This window comes from Camellia sinensis, chromosome 13, assembly GCF_055761805.1.
Source record: "Camellia sinensis isolate YWXY chromosome 13, ASM5576180v1, whole genome shotgun sequence".
Lineage (NCBI taxonomy): Eukaryota > Viridiplantae > Streptophyta > Magnoliopsida > Ericales > Theaceae > Camellia > Camellia sinensis.
The window spans coordinates 27,037,083-27,055,966 of record NC_138973.1 but is presented as its reverse complement, the minus strand read 5'-3'; the positions used below and the strand labels follow the sequence as shown (position 1 = coordinate 27,055,966).

The window sequence follows — 18,884 nt, the reverse complement described above, 5'->3', positions numbered from 1 at the left end:
CCGGAGACCGGGTCATTCTTCATTGGCTCATTTTAACACCAAGGGTAAACCAATTAACATACCATTGTGGATTGTGGTTGAGTATACAGATCAGGAAGAAAAAAACATACACAAAACAGAGATAATGATAAATTTAGGTCCCGCATCACAAATCAGAGGCTGATCCCACTCTTAATTGGTTCATTTTAGCACCAAAATCAATTATTATAACATGGTGGATGGTAGTTGAGCACACAGAAAGTCTAAAGAGACAAAAAAAAAAAAAAAAATCATGTTCAAAATAAACAGAATAGTAGATATTGGTCCCACGTGACAAACCAACGGCCAAGCCTAATCTTAATTGGTTCATTTTAACACCCAAAAAAAACCTAATTGTTTAATGGCTGCATCATCGTCGTCATCATCATCATTACAAATTTTTAGTGCTTAAACATCCACTGTAACCATAAGAAAGAATTGCTTCCATTTAGTCAAATAGGATAGCACAGTTTGAAAGGACTCTGCATCATGTTAAATTTATTAAAAAAAATGGATCACATAAAATAGGAAGAAAATCAAGTAAATGAAAGAAAATTAGTACTCTAAAAAGCAGATCAAGTAATGCACTAATATAAGACACCACAGTAGTGGCACTTTACTATGAAAAAATTCAACATAATTCGGCCCTAGTCTCCATATATAGCAGCTTCTTTAGGTCCATGCTGTTCACATTAATATGCTTATTAAATCTACAGTTAGATATGTAAATTTGGCCCACCTGGCCCAACCCATCGGATGGAACCCGATCCATCCCAGACCAAGCCTGGTACGTTCTGCCCAAACAGGCCGGGCATACCCATTTTCCCAGAATCCAAACCCAGTTCCCAAATAAAGAGGCATTGAAAAACAGTTTCTGATACAAGTAAGAAATCATCTGGTTTGTCTCTCAACAACATCGATGTTAAAGGATTAAGACCGTCTTAAGCTTTTGTAATGTAAGCTAAAGAGAAGAATAAAAAAAGCTTTCAGCAGTTTCAACTAGTACTTTTGTCTTTTGTTTCTTTGTTTTTTCTACATTACATTATCTCAAGTTGTGTTGGCCACGAATGACACATCTAACTTTACATCAAATTTCAGGTGTTTTTTTAAAGGGAAAAAAAAAAACTATGAAATTTCACAGGTTGATGTCTACTTTTTGTTATTTTAGTATTTTCTGTTATGTTGCCTCTTATTAAAATGCTAAAGGAACTTTGTGTCACTTAAGTGCTTGCAAGGGAGAGGTTGGGGTTCAACTCCCTCTAAGAACTAATAATAACTGATTTTTGCCCAAAAATATAAGTGTGTGTCAAACCAAATACAGACCAAGCGCTGCAGTACTTTTAGACTGCGGTGGCAAAATAGGGCAGAGAAACATTTTCAAGCTTGTTTGGTTACTAAGAAAATTAGGAAGAACAAGAATATATGAGGCAACCATAGAATTACATGGCAGCCTCGGTTAAAATCTTGCTAACTACTACAATTTTCAATGTGACAGACACATGCACGGCTAGGATGATCTATTTGCTACACTGGACCCCTCTCAAAAGCAAAAGCGATTGTAGTTCTCTATGTAACTAAACACATCCGAAGTAGGGGAAAAAAAAAAGAAAAACAGTACCTTCCTGTGTTAGAGCACCTCACGAATCCCTAGCAATGTGCCATCCCCCAATCCTCGGCTCAGGCCCCCGTGGTATGACTCCAACAGGAACCAATATCCAATCTACTGCGGACATGAACTCACAAGTCTGGTTCCTCCAACCAGCCTGCATGCATTCAACCTTCAACAAGTCTCACAAACACAATCATCACTGTTTTAAAAGGGATGTAAACAGAAAAACTATGCCATTATGCTGGATCAAGCACATCTGCCTCATTCTTGGAATGAGAAAATTTTATAAAAGGATGATATGATGATCAACATTCATAATAGAATTCCAACTAGTTTCTGTACTTCCATTTGTCAACAAAAAAATCAGGGAGTAATCTCCAGAGCCTCAAAAAGGTTCGTGGCAAATGGGCCATCCTCATCTATAGATACACATCACATATCAACTCTATTGCCCTCGTTTGTGTAGCAACAAGATTTCAGTTTCTCTATCATTTCCTTATCCTACTCTAAATCCTTTAGCTGAGTCAATGTATTGAAAAAATGAAAAAAAAAAAGAAAAAAATTTCTTCTACAATCCACCCTAATTCATAAACTTTTTCACCTCATCATACAAAACCAATATGGCAGCAGCACCAATACTCCTAAACGCATTTGAAAGGGCCCCGTGGTAAAATGAAGCCACACCCTCCGTCTGATAAATCTTTCTCCAGCAATCAAGGGTGCTTCTGTACATTGGCAGGTCTAAGCCAGATTGCATCATGATCCGCCTCCTAACTGTATCCAGTGGATATGAAACCAATCCAGCAGATGTTGTGGCCGCCTGAGCTGCCACCCAACGCTTCCATAATGCCACCTCCGGTTTAGATTCTTCTGACATCATCTCTTTTATGGTATCAAAACCTCCGAAGTAAAGGCTCCGGTGAATAACCATCCCGTGAAGAGATGCAGGAAGGCCCCTGTAAATTCCTCGGCTTCCATCTTTCTTGTATATGGTACTCAGGAAATGAGAGATGCCTTGGAACTGACGAGCCTCAGGTCTTCCAAGATCAGCAGCGAGGCGGGTATGTGCAATATCAAGTGGGTAGATGATGACCAATGTTGTACAACCAGCTGCGCCACCAGCGATAAAATTGGAAGATGGTCCAGACACAAAATGGCTCTCTTGAGAGTTGCCACTTCGTAAGACGTTTTTATAGAGATCCTGAGAAGAGAAATAATTGGTCAAGGCCATAAACTCATTATAAAATCCTTCAAAATATTTGGACTTTGGATGGAACCAAAAAGCTGGTTTTAATAAAGTACATATAAAGGCATGCTTGTGTTAACAAGAACTTCAAGACTGAAATTAAATTAGTAGGAAAGTTTTTATAAAACTTTGCTAGTAATCACATCACGAAACAAAAGTAATTCCCAATACAAGTATGTAACACCTCATTGTACACACATATAGCTTGAGAGAGTTTGGATAAAAATAAATGCCCCCTTCAAAACTATTTCTTGATACACAATGGCGGTGCTTGGGAACCTAGCTTTAACGCTAAAATAACCTCAAAAACAATTTTAGTCTAAAAGCTCTTAAACCAAAAGTTTAAAAAAAATAAAATAAAATTGGCGGGCAGTGGGCTGTCACTGTGACAGTGTAGGCACAGCCTACCACTATCACAGTGACAGGTAGGTAAATTACAATTTTACCCATTTAGATTAATTTTGGAAAATGTGAGGTTCGGGACAAATTTGTTATTTTAACTTCAAATATCATTTCTACACATTTTTCAACACACCAACTCAAATAAAAATCCATCATATCTTCTCAAACACAAAAATTAAAATAGCCAACTAAAATAGCCAAAAGGCCAAAAAAAACCTCTAAAATAGCCACTTCCCAAACACCCACAATATTTCAAAAACCTTTCCCATTCTACTGCAACAGATCAATAATATCTGTATATCAACTGGCAATTACTGTGTCATTATTGAAATATAGCCCTCGTATATATATATATATTTGTGTGTGTGTGTGTGGAGAGAGAGAGAGAGAGGCATTTTGGCAAAGTGTATTATCATTCACAACGAATTTTGCAGTTGCCCAAATTAGTTAACACTAATGCATGCAGAGGTTATAGGAGGAAACAGCAACTGCAAGTGTTACTACAATAGAATACTTTCCTAAGCATAATGGTCTCTATGCTAGGGATTGAAATACAACTTCAGAGGTGTATTGTGGGAGCACCATAAGTTAATATCGTTTTGTGTATTTTGCTCTTGAGGAAGAGATCTATTGTTGCCCCATAAGGTTCTCAAGGATGCCAAGAAGAATTATTGGAACCATACCAGTCATTTTTTTATTTTAGTTGGCTCTGGGAAATTTATGCCTTGTATACATAAGTTCTATGTCCCTTTCATTAATTGGTTTATTAGCCAAGTTCCATTGACGGGTCTTTGCAACTGATTGAAATTTGAAGTGACTATGTTTAGAAAGGAAGCAAGAGGTTCGGATACTGGTTAGTGGTATAAGCATGTCAATATTGGGATATCAACACTTAATTGGAACTAGTTTCATACCACCAAGAATAAATTAATTGCATCATTTATTATAGTCACTATTGCCGTTTCTGCTAGAACAACCACTTCTCTTTTGGAAAGTGTTACCATATAAATGCTATTCCAAAAATTGAAAGGGGAGATATTCAGACATCATGGCACTACTATGTCTAATTCAGCAACCTAGAACAATGACAACGACTCCTATTACTGAAGTCTCCAATAAGACTAATGAACGGATTTCATACATGGTATTGCTTAATGTGATGCCAGTACATTGTTCTGCTTTTGACACTAAGAAACACAACTTAGCTCTGTCATAATCAATCTAGATTACTAGTACTCTAATAATGTGTTTCGTTATTGTGTACACTATTGTTTTAAAAGTATATTGCTTTTATCTGGCGGGGTTGATATAAACTATATGCATGTATAGTAGTTGAACACAAACATGTTACAAATGGAAAGTAATAGAATAAAGTGTACATAACTCTTTTTTGTGGTTGAACACTCAATGAGGCCCGCTAAAATTCATAGTATAAGTATGCAGGAAGTTATATATCATCGATGATGTAACCCATCATACCTGATAGGGGTTTAGTTTTAGGCTGTCCTCCATGTAAACAAATTACATTTTGGTCTACCCATAAGCAAATTTGATTCATAAGTTTAGGTGCATGACTTTTTGATGCACAAAGCATTCTCACTGCTCTTAAAATTTTACCATATAGAGAACAAATGAAATGAATTAATCAAATATATTCAGACTTAACCACCCAACTTTAATATTATGGGTAATATCCTCTTAAACTAATACCCCTTGTAATAAGAAAAAATGAAAATCAGATAGCAATTATTTCATTTCCAGGTTCTTCTTTACCAATCAATTCTTGCTGCATTTCCAATCTTCCTTTCCCATTTATAGCCTTCCCAGTACTCTCGGCAGACAAATAGATATAAATAACACATAAGAAGGATCTTGATTAAAAGTAAGGGGATCTTGATTGAAAGTGTAGCCCTAATTACTGTCCTCATGGCACGTAGCAATAGCTGCCACTTGTGTGGTGTTCTCAGCAGTCTAACACATCTCCTCCAACAAATCATATTAAACACAAATTCTGGTGTAGGGGAAAAAGCGATGAAGAAAATAATTTCTGAACACCAAAAAGTTGATGAAAGGATCTAAAATTAATGCTGTGTTTGGTGCAACTTTGAAAACTTAATTCCATCCCTCCATTTGCATGCATTGTTTGGATGGAGTTTTGGAATTGTGATTCCACCACACATTTCAAAACATATTTCGCTTTCTTGTTTCGTTATTCTCTCTCTTTCGTGTTCTCCATTCTAAAAAACAAAGGATTTTTGAATTTTGGGTCTATCCGGTCATCCTCCCGAACGTCCTCCCAGATGTCCGGCCAGTTGACTGAAACAGTGTTCGTGTTTTTTTTTGCACCTGTTATTTTTATATTTTAAATAAAAAATATTTTAGAAATTTTTTTAAAATTTTTTATGAGCTTTGAATAGAATTTTGGATTGTGTATTTGGTTATGAATTAAAATTTTTGAATCAAATATAATATGTCACATCACTCAATTCAAACTCATTTCAAAATTCTTTTCAAAACTCATAACCAAACAAATTTTCCACACTCAAATCATAATTCCAAAATTCACAAACTCAAAATACAACTCTATTCTTAAATTAGAATTTTAAAGCTCTATCAAACGCAACCTAATATTTTCGTGACAACTTTATCAGTCATCGTCTAGGTTATACAAGGACTATTCAGTGGAAGTGTCAAATATAGCAAGAACCCAAAATTTCCCCCCAAATTTTATTAAGTGCCATTTTGGGAACATGGTAAAAAGTCACGTTTTTGGACAAAATGTCAAAAAACATGGCTGCCAAAAACGCCAAAAAAGCCATTTGGCAAGTGCTAAAAAAGCAGTCCTAAAATTACAAATTAGGGCCTATGAAAAATAAATAAAAAAATAACTCTCTTATGTTGGGTAAGGGTATTTTGGTCATTTTAATTTGATTGGACACCATAAATAAATATTAAACTAAAAAGCAAAAAGTCAGCTTTTTACCAACTTCCCAAATCACTTCCAAAAAAGCCAAAAAACTTGATAAAAAACCAAAAGTCAACTTTTTACCAACTTCCCAAAACAACCCTAAGTTGTGATTGAAAACTAAATTCACACAGCCAGTTGTGTTCATGATGTGTTGTCTTGAACTCCGATATTTCATTTATTTACTGTAAATAGATTAAGTTTCAGCCTCACATCCATCAATCACTAAAGTCCACCAAATTGATCAATTATGAAAGACGTCAATTCCTATATTGGGTTTCACATAACCTCCATCAAATTCAATCTTGACGTCAAAACAACAGTCTATATACTCATTTTCACCTCGAATTCCAATCAAACCAATTACAGACACAACCAAGAGCATTTCCACCATTTCTTTGAAGCACAACCGGTTGAAAATGGTTATAAAATTTTGGATAAAATCAGAATTTTTTTTTAAGTTCGGTCTATTTTTTAAGTGGGCCCCGAGTGTCGATTTACTCGGGTCAAAGTGGTAACGCGTTCTATGTCGCGTTGTGATTCACGTGGTATATTTGGTTGCTCAAAACCATTACCGAGTGAATGGGAAATTGAAGCCAAAGTGTGCTCCATGGAAATGGAGTTTTGGGAGAAATTCCTTAAGGTTGTAAATTGGCTTGTCCCACATTGATTTGGTGGGAAGTTTTGAAAGGGTTTATAAGGCTTAGGGTGCGATACTTGGGGTGTGCCCCAAGGGGTACCCAAGTGTTTTAGAGGGAGAGGTTATGGGTAAAATGGGCTAGACCCAAAAATCACCACGCGCGCCACCGTCCGGGCGGGCTGGGCTTGGGCGCGGGTGCGTGGTGCGTGGTTGGGCTTCTAATCTTTTTGGGCCAAAAACATTTAAATTTTATTTTATTTTTTATTAAAATAAACACGAACCCGCAATCAACTGGCCGGACAAAGCCACCATGAAATTCAAACAATCAAATGGCCAGTTGACTGAAACAGTGTTCGTGTTCTTGTTTTAATTCCGCAATCAAACATTTCCTTCCACCATTCTTGGGTTTCACAAAGCCACCATGAAATTCAAGTCAAGTTTGACATTCTCCAAAAAATCTAAAAAGTCAAAAAGTCACTATCCTAGTCACATCATCTTATTTAAGTCACATCACCTCTCTAACACATCACTTCAAACCCAACCCAAATCCAACCCAAATCCAACACATATTTCATAAAAAGTCAAAAAGTACACTTATTTAGTCTTCCCAAACTTGGCCTCAATCTTGAAGTCAAAATAATAGTCTCGTACTCACTTTCACCATGAATTCCAATCAAACTACAGACACAAACAAGGAGCATTTACACCATTTCTTTGAAGCAAAACCATCAACACAAACAACATATACATAGACAAGAAACTCAAAATTAAAATTCAAAGCAATTCCATAATTCAAATATTTCCACCATTCTTGAACCAAACCCACAAACACAACACATGAATAACCATTAAATTAAAACTTAAAACTGAAAAACAATTCCATAATCACACATTTCCACCATTCTTGAACGAAACCCACAAACACAACACATGAACAACCATTAAATTCAAACTTAAAACCCAAAACAACTCCATAATTCTTGAACCAAACCCACAAAGGAATTGAAATGCAAGCATACCTTGAGAGAGAAATTGAGGGCAACAGAGGGGTAATAGCGAAGGACACTGCTAACATTGCCTCTCCAGAGAGAGAGAACGCCTTCTTCTCTGACCGTACGGACTATGCAATCGAACATGCCCTTGAACTTCCGATGAGGCTCTGCGACTATGTTGATGTTGCTCTCTTGGGTCTGCAATATAACCTTCGTTCTCTCGATTGGGGCCGTAATCGTGTGCACCACGCCTCCCATGAACGCTCCTGCAATCAAATCCCTGTGGAAATTCGTCAGCCAATTGTATGGCTCTGGTTTTGGGTTTGACTTTGATTCAGAATCACTGGTCTCCTCTCCTTCGTCCTCCTCGACCGCCATGCTCTGTAGTAACTCTGCACTCTCTCTGTTCTTTCTCTCTCTCAAATACCCACAACACAAAATCTCTCTCTCTCTCTCTAGTGAATGAATGAGTGTATATGAATACTTCCCTATGCATTGTGTGAGTATATATATAGACAATTTTCAAGAAAAGATTGATGCTTTCTTGATTTCTTGGATTTGGAAAACGAAATGAAGAAGAGAAGCTATGTGTGTTCTGTTTTCTTGACTTTTCTCTCTCTAAAAAAGAAACCTCTTTTAACGGAATTTCACACTTCGCGGGTTTTTTTGTTTTTTTTTGTTTTTTGGTTTTTGGTTTTTGGGTCGGTTTGTTATGATTTTTTCTTCAAATTTTTTTTCTTGGGAAAGTTAGGTTTTGTAAATGGGTAAAGTTGAATCAACTAGGAAATTATTCTAATTAGATTGAAAAAATTAAAGTAATAAACTTTAAAAAAGTATGTCCAAGCTACTTGTTCAATTTTCATGTCAATTTTAAATGTACAAGTCAAGCTTGGATTTCTTAGATAATTTTGAAGTGTTATGCTGACTAGTTTATTGACATTATACTAACTAAGTTTAAAAATTAATTACGTTTAAAAATGCATTCAGATTTAATTTGTTATTATTATTAGAAAATGTTGAATAATATTTTAGTAAATCAAATTCCAACTTCTTATTTTATAACTTTTGAAAAAATTATGTAAAAAGTTAAGTAAAATAGACATGTATATTAATTTTCATTTAGATTTAGAGAATCTTGTGTCTTGTACATGATTTTTTTTGCAAGTGCATGAAGGGTGAAAATAAGTATTTGTGGTTTTACAACATCATAAAATTAGAGAATTAAAATATGCATAAATTAAGACTAAGGCCTTGTTTGGGAACCCTCTTTTTTAGTAAAAATGTCAAAAAGTTATTAAATTAGCCAAAAAGTCAACAACTCATATCAAAAAGTCAAAGATTCTCTTTTCTCTCTATTTTTTGCATATCTTTTCGTAAAAAGTCAAAAAGTCATCTCAGACATACTAGTTTTTTTTTAGCTCATATTTTAGTTAAATAGCCAAAAAATTACTAAATTAGCCTGTTCTCAAACAAGGCCTAAGGTTGGTTTAAAGAACGAGTGCTCTTTTATCAAACGTGATACTTGAATTTGAATCTCATCATTACACGATGTATTTTTTTGTTTCTTTAAATTTTAAATCCTAAATATTTATTAAAAAAAATAATAAAATATATATATATATATATATATGAAAAAAAACACACACACAAAGTGGGCTTTCACTCTTTTTTGAATTCCATTGTTAAATGCATGAAGTTGGGCTTCTTTATCAATAGCCAAATCTTGATATACTCTTCCAGTGATACATGTGGTCCATTCTCTTCCATTGGTTATCCAAACAAAGAATAAAACAACATTCTTGTTTATTAATTCACCAAATTGTTAGTATCAATCATAAGGGTATTTGTGGTATTTTATCGAGAACTTCTTAGGCGTTTGCAGAGTAACGTTTTTAGTTAAAAAGTAAAAAAATTATTATAAATCATCAAATAATTTACTCATTTTTTTTATAATTTTTTTTTGTAAAAAATTAAAAAATTGCTAAACAAAATTAATCTCCAAACGAGTGTTAAATATATTTACTAAATTTCTTTTTATATTCACTTTGCTGATCCAGGGGCAGTGTTACGTGATACTTTATATACATTGTACTTGGTGGAGGGGGTGTGGTTCATGATTTTGTATTGAGTGATTGAGAAATATGAGAGAATATAATGATTTATGATTGATTAAGAACATAATCACGTGATATTCCTCGACTAACCAATTATGTTTTAATTTTCGGAGTTTTTGATACTGACATTTTGATGCGTGACATTATCATTTCTCACAAACAATTCCATAGTGAGAATTCCTTAGAAGTGAAAACTAGCAAACCAAAGGGCCCAACAAGGCCTTTCACACATGCTTGCTTTGTGGTTGGGCTAGCAATTTTGGTCCATCCATTCGTCCTTCTTCTTTTTTTCTTTTCTTATTTATTTATTATTAATATATGATATTATCATGTGACCTAATCAATTATTATTCAAATACAACATGTATACTACAAAGAAACTCAAAAGTGTGGCAAAGAGAAATATAAATAAATAATATGGGGATTAAGACACACAAGTAAGTGGAAATATTCAAATTACTGACTTTAGTGGCGGCTCAAGATTTTTTGAGACTTTAGGCTAAACATCAAAATAGAGTCTTATTTAACTAAGCCTTTTAAAAGTTGGGAACTTTGATAATAATAAAAAAAATTTAAATTTGTTGTGGGCTTTAGGTGATCGTCAAAGTAGCTTAATGATTGAACTACCTCAACCTTCTAGTAAGTGCAAAGGGTGTGGTTAACGGGTTTAAATTTTGGCAACCACACTTTCATGTTGGCCTTCAAAGAAAGATAAGGAGAATACCAAAAAGAAAACGGAGAGTATTAAGGTCATTTTCCATTTAACATAATTAACAAAGGCGTGATGTAAATTGGTCCAAAATAACTGAAAGTTAGGTTTTTAGCCTTCCCGGACCAAACCACATGGGAGTAATCCGAACTTTATATTTTTTTTAAAAATGATAATTTATTATTGATATGTTAAGAATCAAACAATATTTCCCCCTGTTGCTTCGGCTGCTTACCAGTTGGATAAATTTATTTATTTTTAAATTGATTGATACAATTGTGAACCAAATCATAATTTTTACAGAAATGATCAATTGTGGTGAACGTTTTAATTAGAAATGAAATTGATCACTTCATTTGTATAAAAATTATGTTTGTGTATTATTATTTTATTTTTTATTATCTCACACGTTTTAGAGGATAATATTTAATTAATTAAAATATATTTTTATAAAACAATATATATATATTCTCGAGTACATCATGTTACCCAGACCAGATGGGTCCATTGATATGGATGTGATATGGACAATTCATAAGGCAATTGATGCTTTCAAGGGCTGAGATATCTTAAAATTTTATCATATATATTTTTCGTATATCCAAAAAATAATTAAAATAATACAAACTCATTAATATTTGGATTTGTATAATTTTATAGGAGATTTGATCAAAACCCATTCATGATAAAACTTTAATGCATTAAGGATAAGCACATATTTTTTTTTTAAAAAAAAAGTTCAAAACATACCACTATTATCAAAATATATTTAGTGAGTAATTTAAAATTTTAAACTTTAAAATAATACAACTTTTAATTCAAATGTCAATTTTTAAGCAAATTAGTATTTTTAGAATTCTCTCATCAAGATCTATCAAACAAGATCAATATTAACTATGAAATTCTTAAAAAATAAAAATAAAAAAATACCTTTGAAATTGACGTAAATAGTATGTTACTTTATTTGACAGTAATATGTTACTCTGTCTCATATTAACATGTTACTTTAATTCACAATAACATGTTATTCTAGCTCATAGTAACTTTTTTTGTTACAAGTACGTAAATGAACCAACCAAAAATAAACATACACAACATTTTTAAACTTGTATAAAATAAAATTAAAGTGTTCCTTGTCAAAAGAGTTCTATAAGATATATATTGTTCAAGAAAAAAAAAATTACTCTGTCCTTAGGAGGTTTATGAAGCAAAATAAATTGAGTTATCATTTTCACCAAATAAGGGTCTAATTGAGAGATTTTGGCTAACTTTTTCTAATTTTATCTATACTCAGGTCTCGTTTGGGAACATACTATTTTAGTAACTTTTTGATTTTTTATCATTTGAAATGATTTTTTGGTCTTTTACAAAAAAAAAAAAAAAAAACATATAAAAAGTAGAGAAAAAATGAAATCTTTAACTTTTTTGTATAGATTATAAACTTTTTAATTTTTGTAGCAACTTTTTGACTTTTAAGTCAAAACAAACAATTTCCAAACGAGGCCTCATATTATGTATTGTCCGAATCACTTTTTGCTATTTCGAATATGCTATGTAAAATTAAATTTGTTATTAAATGTAGGGCCACACCTTAGAATAAATTTAGTTTATAGATTTCAAAATGTTAGGCTTTTTGCGAGTTTCTTTTAATTACATAGTATTATATTATTGGTTTGATTTATTTATAAGTTTAATATTGTGTTTGGATTTTGAATTTGTGATAATATTTTATAGAAACAAAAGGGAAAAAAAGAAGTGAATAAGTAGAAAATTTTTCCCTTCCTTTAAATTTGTTTTTATTTTATAAATTTCTCATTAAATTCAATATTCAAACACAATCTTAAGTAAATACAGATTACATAAAAAGTTTTAAAAAATATTTTTTAATTAAACTCATAATAACATGACACATTATGTACTAATCTCAATTTTAATTATAGAAAATTAAATTTTTTATCATTTCAATGTGAGTAAATTTGTGAACTGTATTTAAAATTTGAAATGAGGTAAAAAGCCCGTAAAATATCAATGTGGGTCTAAAAACATCTTGTAATTGATATTGATAATACTATATATAATATAATGTAGACCGTGAAGATATTGATATATAATAATATATATAATATAATGTAGACCATGAAAAAAGACAAATGAATGCCAACTAAACCATGTTTTTTTTTAGAGTCATGATAGAGACCCCCTCTAATTACCACCCCACAACCCCACAGACACGTGGCGGGTGGTGATTGGAGGAGTAGGAAAAAAAGAAAAAAGAAAATGTAACCAATGAAAAAGAGAGGGGGTCAAAGGGGGTGGGGGAAAAGAGGACATGAAACATTTTTCTTTTTTTTAAAGGGTATAAATGCAAACCCATGAACGACAAGAATAAACAGAGAGACAGTGTAGCTCCATCACATTCTTCGTTTGTTAGTAACTTTAGTATAATATATATATGTATGTATATAATTTAGTGCATGGAGACATGAGTCACTGCAACTCATGTTGCCCATTTGTCAGACCAGTTATCTGATAATTTCAAACTCACCTTATTTCAAAATGTTGTTCCATGTATTGAAAACAATCTTCTAATATTTATGACTGAATCCAGATTCTTTTGTGATTTAATTGTATCGTAGATTTAATTAAATTTTATAAAGAAGAATAATCATGTGAAACTCATCCCTTATGAGATAGTTGTGTCCCATTCTTTATTTTGCTCTTACCTACACTTAAATTTATTATATATTAATATGAATTTTTTTCTAATTAATGATAATGAGATGGACATCTGTATTTCATTTATGCACGTAATGGAAATCATTCAGATCTGATTATATATTTGTATTTTTTATTAGTGACACCTATAAATTGGTGACAGCATTTTTTTTTTTTTTTTTAAAAAAAAAAGGGTCATATGGAAAGCAAAGAGTCTTTTTGCAAATAAAAATGAAGTCATGTTGAATTGACCAAAGTCAACTAGTTCCCTTTTTTTTCTTCCCTCTTTCTCTCATAGATACAAGTTTGCATTACACAGTAATAAAAGTGATGATGGATGGACAGAGTATTGGGGGACCAATTCTATTTCTTTTATCAATAATGGCAGAGAGTTTTAATTTTAAACCTTTAAAGAATTCTAATGATGTGATAAAAAAAAAACATAAGCACATACATAATATTATATATGAATCTCACTTCTTACTACATTACTAAAATTTTCTTTAGAGTTTCAAAATTAGAACTCTGTATCTTTATTCTTCTTGTACCCCTCTCTCATCATACAATTTTAAGAAAAAAAATTGGACATTTCAGAAGTTCAATTATTCTATAACATATGCTTAGTGTATTTTATTACTTAAAAAAAAAACTAAAACTGAAAGACTAAAAAATTGAATCATTTAAAATCACAGCTTTCCATGAGCATATCTGTTGGAATTTAATCACTAAACCAATCATGTGAGTATATATAGGAGCACAGAAGAAAGTAGAGACTTTTTACTCTTTTACCATAATGTTAAAAAGGCTATAAATCAACTCTTAATCATCTCTCTGTCTCTCTCCAACTAGGTGGTGGGTTGAATTTGTGAAAAAGCCTCACTCTCATTTTCACTTGTTGCTTTATTTCTGTCTTTTTGGTGGAAGGGAAAGGTGGTGGTGTCAATAAGCAAAATGTTTAAAAGAGTATCATTTTCCTGGAATTGAAAATTACATTAATTCATAAAGCAAATACAACAATGAAAGAAAGAGGTAAATAATGCAAAAGATTGAGAAGAGTACAGAGGAAAAGACAAAGTGCTACGTCAGAACAAGCTTGTTGGCTTTCCTATATGGTTGAGGGATCCCTTCTCATCCACATCTCTCTCTCTCTCTCTCTCTCTCTCTCATAAACTTGGTTTGGCTAGGTTTATTTGTAGTTATGTGTATGGCTTTTATTGAATTTCAATTATCAAACCTATGGTTTGAAATTCAAATTTGAAGGAGCTTGGTGGTGGTAATTTGGTGCTGTTCACTTAGAAATTCATAGCGCTTTTTTTCCCTTTTTTTTTTTTTTTTGCTCATGTTCTTCTAATTCTCTAGGGTTTGAAATAAATGTGAAGAAAGGGATGAAGAATCATCAAGAAGGCCAGTACTGAGGATAAGATACAGTGGAAACTATAAGAGAAGCTTTTAATGTTTCTCTAATAGGTATCATCTCTTCTCTCTTTTTGTTAGTCTTTCTAAATTTAGGGTTTGCATTCAGATCTTGAGGACATATTGTTACTGTGTCACCTGTGAAAAAGTTGATCTGTGGCCTCATCAATGAATCTTAGAGTTCCTCCTGTCCAAGCCCACAAAATCCAGTAAACTTTAGTGCCACAGACAGAGAGAGAGAGAGAGAGAAGATGATGATGAACAGTCTGATATTAGATGACAATATGTCAAACTTGACTTCCGCATCCAACGAAGCAAGCATATCTTCAAGCAATAGAAATGAAGTTGGTAGTTTGTACCCACAACAGCAGTCTTTCGCATCGCCAAATCAACCACCACTGGCGAAGAAGAAAAGAAATCTCCCAGGCAATCCAGGTAACCAAATTGTAATTTACAGCTATCCTCTATTTCTTTTTAACTTTATTTTTCGCTCACGAGTATTTTCCAAGCTTTGCTCAAACTTTTCTAATTCTCAATTGAAAGTCCTCGAAGAACGAATTGTGATTCTTCAAGTACTTTTAATTTTCTTGAATTAAAAATGTTGGCTTTAATGAATGGTAAAAACGGTCTTTCTTTCTTTCTTTTTTTTCCCCACGACTTCTACTCCTCTATTTCTCAATCAAAAGTACTTGAAGAGTCATTATTCTTTGAGTAGTTTCAATTTTCTTGAATTTACAAATGTCGGTTTCTAACTTTTTTGTTCATTTTTCTTGGTTTTTTTGAGCTAGACCCAGAAGCAGAAGTGATGGCTTTGTCCCCAAAAACCCTCATGGCAACAAACAGATTCATATGTGAAATTTGCAATAAAGGGTTTCAGAGAGATCAGAACCTTCAGCTTCACAGAAGAGGGCATAATTTGCCATGGAAGCTCAAGCAAAGAGCAAACAAAGAGGTGATAAAGAAGAAGGTGTATGTGTGTCCAGAACCAACATGTGTGCACCATGACCCTTCAAGGGCCCTTGGGGACCTCACCGGGATCAAGAAGCACTTTTCAAGAAAGCACGGCGAGAAGAAGTGGAAATGTGAAAAGTGCTCAAAGCGATATGCTGTTCAGTCTGATTGGAAAGCCCACTCCAAAATTTGTGGCACCAGAGAGTATAGATGTGATTGTGGAACCCTTTTCTCAAGGTACATAAAAACAAACCCTCAAAGTTTATAGAGAAAAAATTAGAATTAGTTGACAAATCAACAACAAAACTTAGATCTCTCCTTATTCTATAATTGACTTAAGTTCAATATATCGGCTCTTGTTGCGTTTTGGTGCCTTCTTGTGCTTCTGTATGCGCATGAGAGAGAGACAGAGAGAGAGAGGCATTGAAAGTATTAAAAAAAAAATTTAGAAGACCTTGTGTTTTAGTGAGAACAACTCTTACTTATTAATTAATCCAAAAAAAACTCTTACTAATTACAATTTTTATAGAAGTATAAGTAAATCTATATCCCGTGTAAGTGAGAATTGTAACATTCGACAAAGTGCTCACTTCTAACTGTTATTATTTTGAATTGTTGCTACTTAATTTTTTTTTTAATTGCCAAAGTATCTAGCATAGGAACCTATATGTTTGATATATCTTTTGTTTGCTAAGAAAAAAGGGAAGAAAATGCAAAAGGTGACAAGATAGAGAAAGAATACTTTTTTGGCACTGTTAACACTGCATTGTGATGGTTTGTTCCTTTTTGTTTTCTTATGCTTGTTTTTGTGGTGTGATCACAGGAGGGACAGTTTCATCACCCATAGAGCCTTCTGTGATGCATTAGCAGAAGAGAGTGCAAGGTCAATCACATTAGCAAACCACCCACTTCTCTCGTCTTCCCAACCACCAATCACTTCATCTTCCCATTTTAACCTCCATCTCCAAAATCATCACCTCCACAACCCTCCAACTCTCCAACCATTTCCTCTCATGAAAAGAGAACAACAAGACCAAAGCTTCAACAACCTAATAAGGCCACCACCAGAGCTTCCACCATGGTTAGCCTGCCAAACACTGGTGGGTGAAGGTGGTGCACCACCACCTATTGACCTCTCCACCCAATTATTCTCTTCAAGGTTAGACCAACACCAACACCACCACTCATTCATCCACCACAATGAAAACCCTAACCCTAGCACTAGCCTTAGTACTACAACTACTACTCCGTCACTTCCCTCCTTTCAACCCACATCTTCCCCGCACATGTCTGCAACAGCATTGCTGCAAAAAGCAGCACAAATGGGTGTAACAATGAGCAAACCTTGTCCTTCAGAGAGTTTGATCCTCAACAGACCCCACCAAGCTCATCACATGAGTTGTTCTTCCACGTCATTGGCCTCATCTACAGCTGGCTCTGGTCTGGATTTGTCATCACGTGAAGAAATGGAAATTAGTGGGTTTTCTCAAAGCTTAGCATCGTTTGGGAATAAGGCTGTTGTCACCTCTGGTTACATGGAACAAGTTGGTGCAACTATGGTAGGTTCTTCTTTGCCTTGTGGAAGTGGGTTTGAAGGATCATCATCTTTTGAAGAGGCTTTGAATGGAATGCTGAATCCAAGAATGGAGAGTCATTTTCAAGAAACATTTTCAAAACCAGCAGCCATGGAAACCCATTTGAGGAGAAGTAATGAAGGCGGCGGTGGCGGGGGTGGCAATGATGGGTTGACTAGGGATTTCTTGGGTCTTAGAACAATCTCTCATAGGGGGTTTCCAAACATAGCTGGGCTTGATCATATGAACTCACCATCATCTTCATATGATCAGCAGAACCAAAATCAAACACCATGGCAAGGTTAGATTAATGTATATTATGGGTGAAGTTTCTAGTTACATTTGAGTTATTGTCTTGAGTTTGTTCTTGTTGTAATTCATCATTTATCTGTTCTTCTACATAATAAGAACACAAGCAACTGCAATTTGTTCTTTTCATTTAGGACTGTTTTTGGTTTCTTTGCATTTTTAATAAATTCAATGTTGCCTTCTTGATCATTCTTTTCTACTTATTTGCTGTAAGTAATTAAATTATAGAAATTAATACAGAACTGAACACAAATTATATGAATGAATAAGATTTTATAAAATTTGTTTGTATAGTTTCACTTTAAAAATCTTATATATTCATATATATTGTAATCACTTTAAAAATCTTATATATTCATATATATTGTAATCATCGATTATGCGATCACTTTTTGTATAAACTTAATATAAATCAGTTTCTCTATTGTTGTTTCATTTTCTTTTAGAATTTTTAATTATCTTTGGACTTCATGCCGTGTTGTTCTATCTGGGACATATAATCAATCGTGGCATGTCCAATTAAGAAATCAAACCAAGGTTGAAGCAATTGATTGTACAAATCCATTTCCCTAAGGAAAAGAAAGGGAAAAAAAATCTCCCCAAAAAAACCTGTATGGGTGCTGTTTGTGTGTTGGGTTGTTCTTGAAATGAGACATGAGGCATGAAATGTGTACAGGTGATGGCAGTATAGCTTTGGATATGCTGACAAGAAAGATTCTTAAAATGGGCATGGAGATGTGCAACTTTAGCATAGTTCGATATGCTGTTTACATGCAAAACAAAAAGAAGATGCTCTTTGACACCTTTCATGGGTGCATGTGGGTTTCAATCCCTAGGAAGATGAAGATTGTGGGAGGTGATGATGATGATGATAGTTCAGCAAGAATTTTTTGTTTTGTCTCGTGTCTCAAATCACTCGATCATATAAAAATTTCAAGATTCACAAATCTTAAGACGTATTTAATAATTGTGAGTAATTTGGATCATGGCGATAAAATTTTTTAGGAATAGAAGATCCTTGGACATGATAGTTAGACATGCTGTTGTATATTGGAATCTCACTAATGTCTACCCCGTATTTGCATGGAGTCCGAATATTGCGGTAAAGGGAAAAATAATAATAATAATAATAATAATAATAATAATATTAAGGAGTGTTTTAACCCAAGAAGTCCATGAAGGAATATTATTATTATTATAATAATAATATTAATAATAATTATTATT

At 33.5% G+C, this 18,884-nt stretch overlaps 1 protein-coding gene and 1 pseudogene across 3 annotated transcripts; one reads left to right on the top strand and one right to left on the bottom strand.

The window, feature by feature from the left end:
• Window positions 1–1,655: 1,655 nt before the first annotated feature.
• On the bottom strand, window positions 1,656–8,536 carry LOC114257659 (ADP/ATP translocase At5g56450 pseudogene; annotated as a pseudogene).
• Window positions 8,537–14,307: 5,771 nt separating this feature from the next.
• On the top strand, window positions 14,308–17,846 carry LOC114319208 (protein indeterminate-domain 7). 3 transcript variants are annotated; one of them, XM_028266215.2, is made up of 5 exons: window positions 14,563–14,683; window positions 14,770–14,877; window positions 15,003–15,258; window positions 15,612–16,011; window positions 16,598–17,846. In XM_028266215.2, the coding sequence occupies exons 3-5, from the start codon at window positions 15,075–15,077 to the stop codon at window positions 17,652–17,654; spliced, it is 1,641 nt and encodes a 546-aa protein (XP_028122016.1). In that variant the 5' UTR covers window positions 14,563–14,683; window positions 14,770–14,877; window positions 15,003–15,074; the 3' UTR covers window positions 17,655–17,846. The 3 variants fall into 3 exon arrangements, with proteins under 3 accessions (XP_082757913.1, XP_082757912.1, XP_028122016.1); XM_082901787.1 differs by having other exon boundaries at window positions 14,308–14,877; XM_082901786.1 differs by having other exon boundaries at window positions 14,335–15,258.
• The last annotated feature ends 1,038 nt before the right edge of the window (window positions 17,847–18,884 follow it).